Source organism: Pieris rapae, chromosome 22 (genome assembly GCF_905147795.1).
Source record: "Pieris rapae chromosome 22, ilPieRapa1.1, whole genome shotgun sequence".
Classification (NCBI taxonomy): Eukaryota; Metazoa; Arthropoda; class Insecta; order Lepidoptera; family Pieridae; genus Pieris; species Pieris rapae.
In genome coordinates, this window is record NC_059530.1 from 5797137 (window position 1) to 5815181 (window position 18045).

General features: G+C 33.0%; 1 protein-coding gene across 2 annotated transcripts in view; it reads right to left on the bottom strand.

Annotated features, from left to right (window-relative positions):
• The window catches only part of LOC110997989 (semaphorin-2A), a 68724-nt gene extending 58868 nt beyond the window's left edge, over positions 1–9856 (bottom strand). Inside the window, exons 1-2 of one of the 2 annotated variants that reach the window (XM_022266394.2) lie at positions 9723–9856; positions 9473–9633 (exon numbers count right to left, since the gene is read on the bottom strand). In XM_022266394.2, coding sequence (XP_022122086.2) covers positions 9473–9611 — 139 coding nt within the window. In that variant the 5' untranslated portion in view covers positions 9612–9633; positions 9723–9856. Of the gene's footprint in view, positions 1–9472 lie in introns of both variants that reach the window. The other variant, XM_045633049.1, reaches the window with a different exon arrangement.
• Positions 9857–18045: the final 8189 nt, after the last annotated feature.

Here is an 18045-nt window from a genome sequence, read left to right on the forward strand (position 1 = left end):
CATTAATAGACGAATATTAAAAAAAACTAAAAACTTCTTAATATTTAAAAAAAAACGAAATTGTTACTTCAAAAGAAAGTCAAAGACCTCTTCAAATATTTCCTCACATCCTCTTTGGTTAAGTGGAAAATATCAACCAACTCATTTGTGTCATAGTCAGATAAAACAAAACATTGGCGAATTATGCAGGTAATTCGTGTTCGTACAAGGCACATGAAACAATCGTGAATATCTTGTTGCATACCGGGGAGAGATTGGATTAACGACAGCTATCTATCTATAAGCCCGTTAAGAATATCAAAAATAATAAATCTTGCTGACTACGCCGACATTCCAATGAGTCTAAATTAAAATATTTGCGATAATCTGCAAAACTATCGAAACCTTGGTACTGTTTAAAATTAAGGAACTTTACAATTTTTTTATTTAGAAGTAATCTTACAGCTATATATATACTAATTATAATATACAAGCGTTAGATAATATACAAAGCCAAACACAGATCACAAAACAAAATAAAAAAATTGCAGTGATGTGTTACAAAAAATAAGTAAACTTAAATGGAGTAGGGATGTAACAGAGTGGTATCTGAGGAACGGGAAAAGAAATTGAGGAGGTCAAATTAAAAAATGGGACGACGATCTACCAAAATGTAACATATATTATTTATTAAAAAGTATATAGGGTTCACACAGTTCACGTTTATAAAAGTAAATAAATAATTTTATCAGGTTATCAAAACTTTCCCTATCAATGGGGCAGGTGTCAGATCGATTTTGGCATGTTCAAAAAGCTTTGGATACATATACTTCTGTATAAGTCAAAGTTGATTAAAGAACAATAAATAATCACACTTACTTTAAATAAGTGTTTCACTACTGGGCTACAGGGGATTAATATCCCAATACTGAGCCAAGTAATAAGCGAATTTCTCGGGTATAAAAGTGTATGAAATACATAGTACCAAATAAGCAGACTTACTTTAAATAAGTGCTCAACTACTGAGCTTCGGGCGATTAATATCCCAATACTCTGCCGAATAGGACGTTAATATCTCGAGTGTATGTTAACGTTGATTTATAGCAAATTTTCTCAAGATACTACAATTTTCCTACGTGAAAATGTGAAAATTCAAAAGCTCCTTTAAAATTATTGCGGGTAACAATAAAGTTGATTTATAGCGTCTATCTCGTGTAAGTATGACCTAGTATCGCAATTTAATATCTAATTGTATCTTATTCACGTTAATATTATATTAAATTAAATAAATCAGTGGCGATTTTTTATGCCTTTCTATGCCTCAGAGATCTGTGTCTTAGATCAGGTGCTCAGCCTCCTATACCTGAGACACGGTTGAGTTTTTGAGTGTAAGCCAAGTTTTCTCACGGTTTCCTTCACCGTTCTAGCGAAAATTAAATGGGTAGGTAGATACTCTATTGGTGCACAGCCTCCGGTGTAAGAGTGGCACGCTAAACCCACTAGGCTAACACTGCTATAAAAAATGCCAACGTAAAAAGAGATTAGAAAGAAGTATATTCTACGGTTTCGGTATTTGTAAATATGTGAGAAACATTTATACAATATTAGACCTGTATAGTAATTTTATTCTGGGAGTACATTGTCTTCACATATTTAACTACTTAATGTATACAAATGTGGAGTTTCTTGCCCAGTCTTTTCTACACCAAACTACCTTTTGGAAGGGGCAACTAGAATATTTTTTATATTTTATTTAACATGTATACTAACATTACAAAAATAGACCTGTAGTTAGTAATAGTAATTTTATTCTGGGAGTACATTGTCTTCACATATTAAACTAATGTATACAACTATAGAGTTTCTTGCCCAGTCTTTTCAACACGAAACTACCTTTAGAGTCATCTTTGTATTTTATTTAACATTCAAAAGTTATGTAGTCAAATTGGAATAAATGATTTGATTTGAATGAATTTAGGATAACAAAAGCTAAACACACAATTTTGTTATATAACGTATTCAGGACAAAACTAATTTATATACAGATATATAACTCAGAGACGTGGGATACTTTGTCAAAGTGATGGTAGTGCCACAAGCGATTAACATGTCTGGCGGCGGTGACGCACTAATCAGCCCTTCGCTCCGACATATAGGACCTCGGAATGGTTAAACAATTAGATTTATGGCTTTTGGCCACCTCGTCTGTCATTAGGAAAACCGCAGCAGTACGGGGGATATCAACACATAATACCGTCTAATGTTTAATTTGATTTAAATAAAAATAGCCTTTATTAAATAGCCTGCAATTTATCCCCCTCCCCCTTCTTTTGTTCCCAAAAGTAAGCAAAGGTCTCAAAAATAAACGTATTAATATTTTGTAGGAATCCTCGAAAATACATTTAGTTTTCAAGCATAGACAATTTGTGGGTAATATATTGTGTCAAAAAGTAAATGACCTGACCACCAAATAATAAAACCAATTCCTTATAGTGCATAAGTAATACTTAGTACATAAGTGTTACATAATACTTGAGATCATCATTTTGAGCATTACTATTTAAATTTATTAATTTTATTATTACATTACTAAATAAAATAAATATTCACCATACAAACGCCTAGTGTAAATTAAAAGTGGATATGCTTGAGGCACAATTCAGCTAATAAATACATAATAAATAATAACGAACAGTTATTAACTCCAACAACATAATTATTATCGCGTCCATAAATAAAATATCAATAAATTAAAATATGCAAATGGCGGTCAAGCTCCTAAACCGTTATGGTAATTCCGATAAAATAATGCATACATATATTTAAAAGAGGTAAAATAAAACAGCCGAACTTACGAACACTAATGATGGGTCTAGAATAAGCTTAGAGATGTAATGCCTGGATTTTTTTTATGTAAGTAATAGGAGGCAAACGGGCAGGATGCTCACATGATGTTTAGTGATAGCGCCGCCCATGGACACCGACATTGCCAGAAGGCAGGCAAGTTCGTTGTCGGCCTTTGAATTTATCGTCTTTAGTTTTCACCAATTCATGAGAATTTTTGGTCGTAAAAACCGATAGTCGTAAAGCCGATGTCGTTGTTATTAAGTATCTAAGTAATACAATAGAATTCAAATTCGAATTCATGTAAAACTGATTTATAGAAGATCAATTTGTTGAAAATTCAGTGGCTTATGACGTCCCTATACACAATATTTGTCGTTGTTTTGTTTTGTGGCAGCAAAATAATTTCATGTTTTGCAGTTCCGACAGCCTACCGCAAGGGTTTCTCTTGCGAGCACGGAGCCAGACTTGGGCTGCCGCGGAGTAGTCAATCGCCTTAAGCGCGATTTAGTCAAGAAATTAACCGTTAATCTCATCGAATATCAGACATTGAGAATGCATATACTCTTCTGTTATCTTCCTTTATGGACATCCCTGACAAATTTACATTTTATTAATTAACAACGAAACATTCTTTCGAATGTTTATTGGCTATCCATTCCAATAAAACGCAGTCAAAGACACGGGCTCGTCTTGTATAAACGGTTTTATGGCTCAATTTAGTTGGGTCGGTCGGTTACCTGCGCACACGCAAGCCGGTTTGTACTGGATACACCCCGCACCTCGCCTTGCGCGGTCAACTGGAACGGCATGCCTATTACTGATCTTTTAACAGGCGCCGTTGCAAATTGTACGATTTTGGAACGTTAACACGACTACTTAACAGATATAGTAATACTGCTGTATCTATTGAATTATACTACGCTTTAAACTTTCGAACGATAGTGTCCATGGGCGGTATAACCTAATCAGGTGAGCGGAGGCTCACAAACGGGAGGTTTCCTGCCCATTCTATAAATATAAACATAATCTCTTATTAATCCTATTAATTTTGAAATAATGTGTTCATTTAATATCGTACTGAGTGAATTCACAATTGCGTTAAGTATTTAAAATTAGTTATAAAAAGGTTTATGTTTTATGTCTTGTTTCGTTTAATTGTTATATTAATACCTTTCTATTATATTAGTTAAGTTATTATAAAATATAGCAAATAGGGAAAATAAATCGTTGCAAAAACACATGCGGTCGTATTAAAATCGCGTAAACTAATATCGGAATTATACAACGGCATTGTTCCTTTCTTAGGAAGCGACGCATCCTTTGTTATAAGATACAGAACATATATCCTTTGCACTTCGATTTGTAAAGAAATCTTTAGGAATGTAATTATAATATGTTGAATACACTAACTAAGGTGTTTGAATGTTTGAATTAACGCGAAATTCCTATTAGTGGTTCGGAATATTTTTTGTTCCATTTGTAGAGAAACGATTTATTACTACATACTACCCAATTGGCTAGTGGTGATTGATATAAAGGCAAAAGTAAGTAAGAAAGAAAGCGCTTAGGATCTTAACCTACTTGGCTGGCTTAAAAACAAAAAAATCTACAATATATAATATATATCCTTCCAAAACTGAGCTTCACCATGTTGAAATGCCCACTAAAGTGTTTCAGAACGGATTCGACGTCCTTTAAAAAACGTACCAATTCTTCAACATGTGGCCATGGGCGCTATCACTTCAGGTGAGCCTCCTGCCCGTTTGCCCCTGTTCCATAAAATAGACAATCAAGTAGATTCATACTTTTATGTACTCCTATCAAAACTACCAATTTTAATTTTTATAATAAATTAAATTATAATTTTAATAATTATAATTTAATTTATTTAATTTATAATACACATTCATAGTATTTATAATTCCTAAATAATAATAATGATAATTAAAAACGGATTTAATAATTTATTTATTTATTTGCGCATCAGTGTTCCTACTCATCATTAAACAATATTCAAATAATTATATTATTCCAAAAAAAGGAATATGTATGTGTATAGTTAAAAAAAATTTTACCTATTTATTTAAATATAACAATATTCGAAGAATTTGAATCGATATTTGTTTTTCTTCATGATTATTTTTATTACCAATGTTAGAGTGTACCATTAGCAAGCCTAATATTTTTTTTCTTAAAGTTACATTATTTAATAACCTATTTAATGAGCTATTCAAATATATAGCAGACGTGTCAACGTTAAGAATTTTTATTACGTTAATGATGCCAAAGTGTCGTCAGATGTCCGAGAAGAATTCGGAAGGCATTCACAGTCAGAAATTAAATATTATACTGACATGGAAATTTCCTAAATGGGAATTCATTTAGCCTATTTTCGTGATAGTCAAAATGCTGGCGAATATTTTTTTTACAGAACAGGGGGCAAACGGGCAGGAGGCTCACCTGATGTTAAGTGATACCGCTAAGTGTGATATAGATATATATATATATATATATATATATATATATATATCTTTCGTCATACGCTCGTAGCAAACCAGACAGCTTGGTTGTCGTCGCAAGGTGGAAATCAAATACCGCGGAGGTCACTAACCAGCTGGTGTAAAAAAGTGGCAATGGCAGAGGGTATATCAGAGAAAAACAGGCGTATAAAACTCTAGATATTCTATTATGATAGCAAATCATCGAACAACACTTATTTTCAAACAAAATTAATTAGAAGCACTAGTCCCAGGCCCCTTTATCAACTATTTAATCGTTAACTTTTTAAACAGCTTTTTCTTAGTACATTTTTTAAATTTACTAAAAGGCAGAGATAATAGTGCCTCTGGAATTTTATGAAAGAAAAGTGTCCCTTTCCCCAGAAAATAATTAAGTACTAAATTCTTTTTTTTATCCTCATGTGTCTCCCCATAACAGCTAAAGCAGCTATAGCAGAAACAGGTTGGAGAGATGTGCCTAGAAGAGGCAACGGACAGTTTACAGTGACAATACCTTCAATGAAGAATACGCCTCAGAAGACTTTGGAATTGCTATATTTATTTATTTCGTAATCCTAATTACTTCAATTACTTACTTGAAGTAATTTGGATATATGTTTTTTTTTATTTGTGTAGTGTAAACAGTGAAGTTATTTACTTAAAGGTGTGTTTTGTGTGGTATGCTCATGATGCATGTGATTTTGCGCTATGAATATTCTTAATACTCTTTTTAGCCATATTCTACGACAGCTTAATCAAGTCAAGGCTTAAATATTGGTCGTAATTTGTCCGGGCGATACAAAACTGAGTTTTATACACAGATATAATCAATTCCAAGTTTTTAAGCGCTAATTTTTTTTAGTAAAGTAGTTGTTTTCGTTCTAGGGACATGATTTTCACTAGATACATAGTGAAACCGGCGGGTCCTAGCGCTAATTACGACTCGTAATAGTGACTACTTCAAATGTTTGTATGAAATCTGTAAATACAGTCAAAATCTGTTATAACGACATCATAGGGACTAGTCATATATGGTCGTAATAACCGATAGTCATAACAGCCGAAAACGTGATTTGGTCAATATAACCGGTATGTTGTTCTAAACGATGTCGTCGTAAACGGTTTTGACTGTAATTGTAACACCAAACAAAATCTACTAAATATTTTATTAATGTATATTTATGATTAAGTATGGTAATTGTATTACTTTTCCAGTGTTACTTGTAATTTTATTTTTGTTGTTTTGTAACCTCTTTCTAGAAAAGACTGGAAGAGGTTGCTTGTTCAGTTGCATCCCTAATAATATATACTTGTAATGTAAGTTACAAATTAAAACAACTCTGGATAAACTCATTAACGAGTTGTAAACAAAATGTTTATGTTATCTACTCAAAATAACCGGTTGATTAGCATGTTGATAGACAGGAAACGTTGATTCCTGGGTCTATTGGTTATTATAAATAGAAACATTCATTGTTGCAAACCTTTGCGGGATAAGAACTTAATCTGAAACTCAAAATATCTTTATTCATATAGGTAAAAGGTAGGTAAGTACACTTATGAACGTCAAAAAAAATTATTTGAAACTTTACATTTACTACCATTTCGCAAGAGGGCGTGGAGCGGGCAACAAGAACTAGCAAGGAACTTCTCGCCACTCTTTTTAATCACTAAGTTAATACAAATTGTTTGAACTGGAGCAAATCAATCCCAAGGATTAGGATCATTTAAATATTCGTCCAATTTATAAAAAGCTTTCTTGATTAATTTATTAAGTAATTTACTTTTAACGAAAGATTTCAATTTATTTCGTGATAATTCTAATTTCGCTTGGGAGTTTGTTGTAAAAACGAATACAATTTCCATATAAGGAGTGGTTTATCTTATGGAGCCTGGTTGGCCGTACACTCAAATTAGTTCTATTTCGCGTATTATACTGGTGAAAGTCATCATTTGTTTTAAAATCGTTTATATTTTTTTTGTACATACAACACGGCTTCAAAAATATATAGACGAAATCAATCAATCAAACTTCTTTTAATCATATTGTACCTATCACTACACTCGGTCGATTAAGCGGTACCTCCTTCTTCGAGGTCCTCCTCAACTATGATTGGATCCTGCTGCGGCTGAAAGCCAGCAATTTGGTGGGTACAGGCACCAGTGGAAGATTCTCATTACGCAGGCCAAGACACTGACTCGCAGAGCCAGTGTGTGTGATTGAATAACATTAATGAATGTCAATAATCAACATGGAAAGTTTTGATTACCAGGTCACAAATCGCAGATATGGTTAAGAGGTGTTTATGTAGAAGACTTAAAGGACATAAATAAATAATCTCTTTAGGAGTGGGCTTCAGATTTCTGCATCTGTTTCATGATCATTGGTCAATCTAATGCGGAAGTAGACTCTTGAGCCTGACACGCCGTCTTTGAGTCTATGGCAAGCCGGTGCCGGTGTTTTCCTTCACTGTTCGAGCGAATGCTAACTGTGCGCATCATTGCAACATTTAAAAGACAAGAGAACTTAAAATTCAATTAATTGATATTGACAAATTTCAATTCAACGAAAACAATAAGTAATCGCAAAGTTATTGCCTCACACTGCTGTAGCTTATTCAGAATGTAACACAATACACTTGTGCAGTGTTCGCTTGTTTAAAAACCACGTACTGAGAATGCGTTCATAAGCATATAGGTCATATGTGTGTGGTCGAACAAAGCCAGCTTAAAATCATTAAGTAAACATTGAAATGTAGTTTTACTTACCACCGGAAAGCCGTCAAGAATCGTGTTAAAATGTTATAACAACTGCTTCAACAGACAAACCATTATTTCAATTATGCCTATTAAAAAGGCCTGATTGAAAGACAAAATTATACGATAAAATATTTTTTTAATTACTCTAAACGCCCCTTAGAGTTTCATATGGAGTAGAATGGGCAGGAACTCTATACGTACTTTTTTAAAATAGTTCTTACAATATTTAGTATGTACATTGATATATGTACACATATTTACATAATAAGTATAAGGAGTGAAGAACATATAATTATAAAACCCAAAGATTCTAGAATAGTTAAAGTTCTATGAAATTGATTTGTAGTACAAATATATTAATTACTTTTGTGAGCTTGTTACAAACTTGTTAATAATACTATGACTCATTTTAAATAGGACACAATTTCTATTGCTTTCTATGTATCAATTTTTAATTTAATTCTATTAAGGCTATGTTATGTTTTGTGTGTTTAAATCCTTAAAATAAATTATTGTTCATATACTTAAATCTTTTTTAATTTAATGACGCCGCTTAAACAAATATCGTAAAAGCGATCCGTATACGTTGTTTAGGCCCTATCTTCAAATTGATTTAGGATTGTTGCAATATGTTTTAGGTAATATCATTTAAAAAAGAATTTTAATTTATCAAAAGTGCCATCATATTTGTTTTTAATAACCTGAAGTCGTGCTGAATAGAGTGTTAAATACAATAACTTGTAATAAGAGATACTAGGTTTAAAAATTCCCATTATGCCGGAATATTCTTTTGTTTATTACTAACAAACGCTAGCACCTTATAGAAACTGTCGGAGCATAATTATTTTTATAGGAATGAAGTTTGTGTAGTTTTTAGGACTGGAAAGCACCATTTGTTGATGAAGAGTACGAACAATATTATAATACACTATACAATATTATAGTACATTTTAGACTTTAGGCTTATAAAGTTTTGTATTTTATTAGTAGGTTAATAATTATAATATATAAGTAATTATACGAATAAGTGAATCGACGCATAAAATCAAGGTGAAATATTTTATTTAAAAGATACACGATATTAATTATCATCTTCATTATGTCGCAATAATGCGATCACAAAAGTGTGCATAGTTTTTAAAATATGTACGAGTTAAATAATAAATAACTTTATTATACGGTTATTATTAAACGGTTTCTTTAAATTAGAAATGTGTCTGACCTTGTCTCTAAAAGTGTTACGTTTTTATTTCGTATTTCAGTAAATTTTCAAACTAAATTATTTCCAATTACAGTAATCTTTGTAATTACCAAGTTAAATTACTTCATACATTTTTAAATAAAACTGGAAAAATATCTATACAAAGTTGAACTTCTTCGCTACATACCCCTGTGGTGTCGAACTCGGTGATGTGTAATTGGACGACAACATGGTTGTTCCTGATAAGTTGTCCAGGAATCCGCCAAAACTGAACCCAGGGCAGCCCATACGAGCGCCACTAACCATTGTCTCTGACTACCGGCCATTGCCACAGCACATTCACCTGCACTGTACTCACAATTAAACCGAAAAATACCTATTGTATGCTTAAATAAACAAACTATTCCGGAAATCTTGAACAATGTTCATCTGTTTACATTACGCTAAATCGACTGCCGGCAAGTTTCCGTTGAAATACTAGTTTAGTAATCGTATGAATATATCGTTCACTCCCATCGACTATAGTTATCCGCGCTCGCGTAACCGAGTCGCGACGTACATCATCGCCAACGCCGTATCGCAAACTAAATGCTGACTGCTTCGAAATGCTCGATCAACTCGTTGGAGACAAACGAAACTTTGGTGAATCCTTTGAGTAAGACAAGGACAGCTACAGCGGATAGGAAGTCCCGTTTACACGCTTAGAAAAGTTGTGGATTAAAAAGTTTTGATAATTTTGCCGATTCAATGATGTTTCGAAGACCTGGGGGAGATTTGTCAGTGACCCCTCGTCGTTACGGACATATTGTAATAAAGGGGATGGTTTGTAAAATCGAAGTAAATTTACCTAATTTATGTTTGGGAAGACGCATAAAGTTTTATGTTTGTAAGCACGCGAAAGGAAGTTATTTGTAAAGATGTGAGTCACGTCAAGTTTGACATGTGAGTTGTAAATTATGTTTAGTTTTAAACAAGTCGTTAAGATGTCACTAATAATATAGCGCCGCCTAATTTACATAGTAATTTATTGTTGACATAGTAAAAACATAATTGTCAAATTGGTCTAGCAAGATGCAGGGTAAGATTTAGAGGCTTTGTGATTTCCGTATGTTAAAAACGTATGTAAACGTTGTCTAGGTATCGTGTTATTTTTTTAATTATTTTATTTTTTACAATAATATAATAAAATTATAATATTATGTTACATTAGAAACCTCTTTGGTTTGCATATATTAATTAATCTATATAATATAATAATGTTAACAGCCTTTCAACTACCTTTTTATTTATTATTTATTTATTTATTAACACTTCATTACAATATAAAAATTGAACATAGTTAAATGAAAAGGAGAGCAACTGGCGGCCTCATCGCTTTCGATCGATCTCTTCCAGGCAACCAGTGAGAGTGAAAAAAAAATATAAGTATTAAATTATATATGGTAGGCAAGACGTGCAAATTTACATTTTACATATAGTTTTTAAGACGAAACTAAACAGGAACAAAAAATGAAATAAACTAAGCTGATACTGGATCCGTGAAAAACAAAAAGTGCACAAGAATCACGAAAATCTAAATCAAGATGTCAAGAAGTAATTGAAGAAGCGAGAAGACTGATTTTGTTTAAGTAGTAGATTTAAATTCTAAGTACTATTTGTCATTTTTTAATTGTTAAATTTCAGTTTGCTTTAGTTTTATTTTTTGTTTTTCTTTAATGTATCTATCTATTATTGCACTTGCTTGTTTTATACACATAAATTGTTTATCTATGTATTCTGTTTTGGGTAATCCATCTATTAGCCTGGTAACAAATACCTCAGCGTTCTCTCGCCAAATACGTTGTTTACTCTCGATGTACAAAGCCGAACTTTACCTCTCGGGTCTGTACGTCATAACGTGACACGTCCCGTTTTGAACGGGACTGTCCCTTTTTTTCAATTACGAGTGCCGATGTCCCCGAAATGAACTGTGGGTCGCAATTGTGTCTGAGAATGCACGCAAAGATTTGAGGAGCAGAATTTAAAAAGTAACGTGCCAAGAATTTTATTCTTATCTGAAATCTTGACGCTATATTAAAACAAATTTATTCCTGATAATATATAGATAATAACTTAACATTTTGGGTACATACCTATATTTTTCGATTCGTAACTTTTAAGACTACTAACTTTTTCAAAAAAAATAATTTTAAAAAGTGTTTTTTTTTAACTGACCTAAATTAAACCAATGTCCAGTTTTGAGTCAAAGAGAAAATGGTCCTTTACTCAACTTGCTTTTCTATGTCATCTCTAAAAAATGATGACCAGCCCATTTCACGCGGTAATTCTAATATTAAAACAATTAAACCAATGAAAAAAGCCAATACCGTTTACAACATGGTATTAACATAACGGTTATACTGACCAAAATCAAAGGTTCCGGCTGAATTGTATCGTAGGTTCTTAATAACAACGTCATCGGCTGATACGACTAAGGATTTTAACGATATATCTACTCATATATTCAATTTCGTTATAACATACCTTGACTTGCATTAGGTATTACTTAGTTGAATGTTAAATACATTCAACTTGGTAATACCTAATGCTCATCATGCAGGGTATTTACTTACGCTCAAACCTAATAACCTATCTCAATCGATTTTTGACCATCTGAGTTAGACATCTTAATCCAAATATTGATAAAATTGTGATTTTAACCAATCGACGGATTGTAGCCAGCTGTGGATACAAGCTATCCATGGTAGGTTGGATCGGTGTATGTGGATAGGCCTTTGTATGAAAATGACAGTGCTATTGTGCCAATATCCTATCTTAAGATTTTAACTTATATCAGTTTTTAAAATAATTAAAAGCTATTTGATATATTTTAAATATATATTTTAATATTCTTTTTATGGTTTTATTTCCTTTATTTGGTATATTGATTATCAAATATGAGTGTAAAGAGCGAAGAGATTGCATTATATCTTTCGCCAAAAATGGATTGTCTTCGTAGGGTTTGGTTATTGGAATGCAGTTGGAGACCGATTGACTGACACGGTCTGATTCAGTCAGTTTCCAATCTGAGATTTAGATTAATTATTGTCCTCGATAACTTAAACAATTCAAGGCTTAAATATCGGTCGTTGTATATCCAGGCTGCGCGATACAATACTCAGTTCTTTGCATAGTTGGTGTTGATGTGAACGTGAAACAAACCCAGATCACTACGTCTTAGGCAGCACTCTATGCCATTAATATAATTTATGTCATATAACTAAAATTACTAAGGCCTATCCCAACTAGACCGTGATTAGGTGAAATTAGGGTCGCTTTATCAATTACTCATTTGGTCTAGTCCCAAGAGCGAACGTCCATTTCTCATCTGTTTAATCTTGAATAACTTAATTATAACAAGACGTACCCTATATAATTAGACGCCCCGGCTTGAAAGCGCTTTTTAAAGTATGAAGTGGGAGTTATAATTGCAAGTGTTTAAAATTAATAAGGAGTTTAAGAGACATCGATTTTTTTAAAAACGGTTAGTCCAATATTAAAATGGTAATATTTTAATGGATTCTATGTTTAGTCTGGTCTGGTGCGTTCAATTGGCAGATATTATCTTTTTAAAGAGATCTCTTGTATTGTCTAATTAATGATTAAGCTAACAGTTTAGAAATATTATGCAGCGGATATGATGATGTTTTTTATAAAATAGGAAATAAATATCTTGAAGTTTAATCTGATTAATAAGTATTAAATTTAATTACAATTTTTGATAAACTTTTAGTTTAATTAATAACTTATTTGTTTTCTGTACAGCTTGCATGATCACTTTAGAACTAATGTGTTGGTATAATGGCTTCAACGTGTGATTGTCATCCCTAAAGTCATAGGCACCGGCATACCTTAGAACCATTACATAATATTCTACTTGCCTATTAGAAAAAAACAAATGAAAACGATACATACTACGCCGATTTTGATGCCCAGAACTGAAAAGGTTGTAGTGCCACTGATCATTTTTATATTCACTTTAGAATTAGGTTTATTTATTAGTTGATTGGCTATTAGTCATTTTCAAATACCCATAGCTATATCAAATTTAAACAAAGCCTACTGCACACTGCTAAATTCTCTGCAAAAAATAACTTAAATAAAAAATAGTTTTGGTTCAGTTTCGACTTAGTTTTGGTTCAGTTTCGACTTAGTTTTGGTTCAGTTTCGACTGTTTCCTTCACTGATGTGAATGATCACTTTTATGTGGAGGCCCTCTGCCTCTAAAGGCATAGGTCATTAAGTAAGTAAAAAGAAAAAAAATCTTTTAAGCACACTTAACTTAGTAGTTAATTTAACTTTCCAAATGTTCATATATTTGCGTACTAGTAACATTAAGAGGCCCTCGTAGCTCCGTCCATTTTCATCAACATTTCAAGTTTTTCAATAAAAACTTTCGCTGCGCCCATATTTTAGATTTATGTATATACTTAAAACCTCCCCAGTTCGTTGGTCACGCAATTGATTGTACTGGGTTTGATTTTCAGATTGAATATTAATTATTATAAATAATTATAATGCATTGTTCATAAATACAGTTTGACAGACAGTGAGAAAGTGAGATTGAGAAAAAATATTTGCCATTTGTGGATTTGGATTTTTTATTTATTTATATCATCATTAGCACGTACACAGTATGTAAACAGTGTGAATATAGATATACAAATACATCAGGTGATCATATACTGGTACATGATCATCTATTGGGACTTGAGTAATATATATTTACTAAGAAGTTTCACTTCTGATATGTGTATTTTGAATGCACGTAGGTACTTTTTTTGTCAATTCTTTATAAACGGCTAGTGCATCGTAGTAGCATCTGACATTGCGCGTACATAGATTGGTATCTTCTGTTTAAAATACGATAATCTAGTATCCGGATTTCTGGTTGAATATTTTATCGCAAAATAAATTCTGTTTTCCGCTCACGTCCACACTTATTCGTTGCTTGCACATCAACTGTAATACTCTATGGGTGCAACCGTGTTTAGTGCTGTTCTATGCAGAACTGTGCAACCAGACAAAACAGTAGGATTCCAGAAAATAACAGTAGAAATCTTTTTATTCATACAACAAAGGGCAAACGGGTAGGAGGCTGACCTGAATCGCTAGGGCGTTGCAGACCTTTTAAATATAGGCACGCTCTTTAAAGTATATTCTTTAGTCTGGAGGTAGTAAATAGCACTATATTCTATGGGAATAGGTAGGGTTACAGATTCAGGATCAGACAAAGTGTTGCCTGTCTTAGTGACGATACAGCTAAGGAGACGGTGTTACATGTTCTGACCCACTGTCCATGTATTGATACAATACGTATGACACTGAGCAAGCTATGGGCATAAAAGTAAGGGAGACGAATTTAAAGGAAATAATGGTCAACATTAGGTTAAGAAGCATCTTGTAGGGATTTGCTGTAAAGGTCTTACAAACAGTAGTAAAAGAAATAGGTAGTAGTGTCAAGGAATTATCTAGAAAACATTTTTTTTTAGTTCAAGAACGTATATGCCCTTTATCTTCACGCATCCAAAATTTTGTATGGCTTACTAACCAGATGAACCAATCAAATGAAAGACGCATCGTCCTCAGAACTGTACAATATCATAAGAAATACACTAGACAGAAACCGTTGGAAACAGTGGAAATTTTCTTGCTGACTACGAAGCAAACATGAGCTACCGATTTAAGAGAGCCTAACCTACCAACGTCACATTTTACAGTAGAATTACTGTAATAACAGCAAGTCTGAACTCACTGGTCTCAATAATTCTAACATAAAACAAAATAACACGCACATTGAGTCGTAAAGTGAGCAATATAAATGGAGTATAAACTTGTGCTTATATTCAATTTGTACTGCTGTAAATCGTGCTAAAATGAAACAAAGCGAAAATATTTTAAACCGGTAGCTTAGGTAGCAATATTTTCGAGTCTGTCGCGTTAACATTACAGATTAATAAGCATACATCATTACATAAAAGAGTATTTTTTAATAAGGTTTTATTGAATTCTATGATTCTGGCACACTCACAAGTCGTCTTGAATTGTGTCCATGGTATAACCTACGATTAAACCATGAATTCTAGTCTATTCTGTCTAGATTAATGTACTCCCGAAACAAAAGACAATATTCCGTATAAGAGTGTCGTTTAAGAGACATTAATCATGAGATTCAAGGATTCGAAACAGATGTGAGGCGTGTCTGCAGCGATGCAAGAAGTCGACTGGTTCGGGGTAGGAGGGGCTAGATAATTGATGATGGCGACGTGAGACACTTTGGCCATGACATTCCTACGCAATATATTTTAAATTAACTTTTGAGTGACTAGTGACGGCTACTCAGACGGTTGGTTGTTGAAAATATGTTTCCTTGATTCTCGTCTGATCAAGTGGGACAATTTTTGTTTTATTGAACCGCGTGCAAATGGGCAGGAGACTCACCTAATGTCGAGTGATAGACATTCTCATATTACCAGACGGCTCGCAGGTGCGTGTCCGGCCTTTTAAAAAGAAATAAGCGATGTTTCTTTAAGTCTCATGTCGAATTTAGTGGGACAAATTGAAATAAACTTTAATTCAAAAGATTGTTTTCATACAATAATGAGTAAATGGGCCGGTGTCACACATGTATTGAGTGATATACATAAATACACACTCCTCGAGGACCGGTACGTTTCCGGCCTTTAAAAAAATTTGCGATGTTTCTTTAAGTCACAGTGATTCTCTTTCATCTTAAGTGGAACAAAATTTAAATAAACATAGCTTGAATATTAAGTGATACACATAAATTCATATTGCCAGAGGGCTCAAATTTTATATCTTAAATCAAATTCAACTTGCAACGCACTTGTATTTTAAGAAGCAACCATCAACTCTTTTCATGAGGGACTCTAAGTCAAATTGGTAAAACCCCTGAACATTAATACAAAAGAAAGCAAGCAATTACCAACATTTAGCGTCCTGTAAATTACAGCATCGTTACCCAACTCATTAAGATACAAAGGCTCATTATTACGCCAAATGCCAACAATTCGCTTAGTATGGAAGTCGATCTGCCATCAGGCTCCATTGTGCTCCAACTTCTAATAATAGTCGCTTCGTTGATCTAAATGTTTTAATCCACGGAAAGCAGTGGTTTACTGTTGTAATAACGATGCCATCAAAAACATAACTTGTAAAAAATAAAGTGTCGAAAAGTTCTTTAATCGTAAAAATTTGTGAGTTCCATGTAGGTTATTCAGTCCCTACTTAAGAGTACTACTATCAGTTATTACGTCATTAGTGAGCCTAACAACATCTTATAGTGTTACCATATGAATATTACAAATAGTTTAACTTTATTTAATTGCATTTGTTTTAAAACTTGCTTTAAAAAAGAAACATATATATTTGTGTTATAAATATAGGGATTAATTTTCATTCAATATAAATCATATAGGTATTCAATAAAGATAATAGTAGATTTATATATAAATAGATAATTACTATCTCTATAAATTGAAACGGCTCCACCAATTCTTATGAAATGTTGTGCATATTCAATAATTCTGAAAATCGGCTACCGTCTATAAGTCAAATCCTTAAGTGTTGCCATATATAAAAATGTTTTTTAATTTTTACTCATTTGATACACTAAACTATCTTGTCCTTTAAGAGTTCTGAAATCTAAGTTATTACATACATTAACATTACCTATAAAGAATATGAGCGTAGTCGATCTATCAGTCATATCGAAAACGAGAATCTAATTTAACAGTGTGAGAAAAACTAAATGCCTCATTTTGATAGCATTGTATTTGCGCTTCTAATTATCTACTAAATTATATATGTAACTTAACTTAGGTTTCATAAAATTGAAATCAATAAAAATTAGTAAGAAAAACTCCGATACCAGCACGCCGTACTAATATTTACATGACTAATGCCCCTAATTTTAAAATAAAAGTGCAAATGCGAGCTAGGTCCGGCAGCGAATCCAATTTGCATATTTTATGCAAGCGAGTGATACAACCGACAGTGCATTGTAAGTGTAGCAGAGCCTTAAAATATTTATATTTCCCACAAAATTGGGTTACGTTGGAAATTGTGTGAGCCTTGTCCTTTTAAATTGATTTTGTATTGAATTTCAAGAAAAGAAGAAAAGAGAAAAGCAGAGCGGATCTCATGGTACATCTTGCTCGATTGGATCGCTCCCAGCAAAATTGACGTCGTGCAGAGGCAAAAAGAGCTGAGAAGAGTTGGAACGGAATAGTCACCGCCTCGGTGGCGATGGAAGCTCACAAACTTGGGGTCATATGGTCAAGTTAGTCAAGCTCTTATCTTGATTAGTGGTTCCGAAAGATCTTAAAGTCCACACTTGACCAGCAGTCCCGATTTGCTGGTAAATCAAAAAATGGAAGCCAAAATGCTGGTAAAATAAATATAGAGTATAATACGGCATTTTGAGAGGAAGGGGATGTTACAAAAACTCACCTGCAAATGATGATGAAGACCTGACATTTACTGTTCGTTATATCATTTTATTGGGGCTGTCATACTGTAAGCATCGTAATTGTGTAGCTCCGTATTATTGAGTGCTAAAAAATAATTTCGTACACTGTTCTTGAGACTGCGACGTCACAAAACACAAATTGAAGTGTCGTCCGTGTAGTGGAACTACCGATTTCACACAATATCACGTAAGTTCTTGAATTTCAACAAAAGTATCTCCAAAAAGTGATA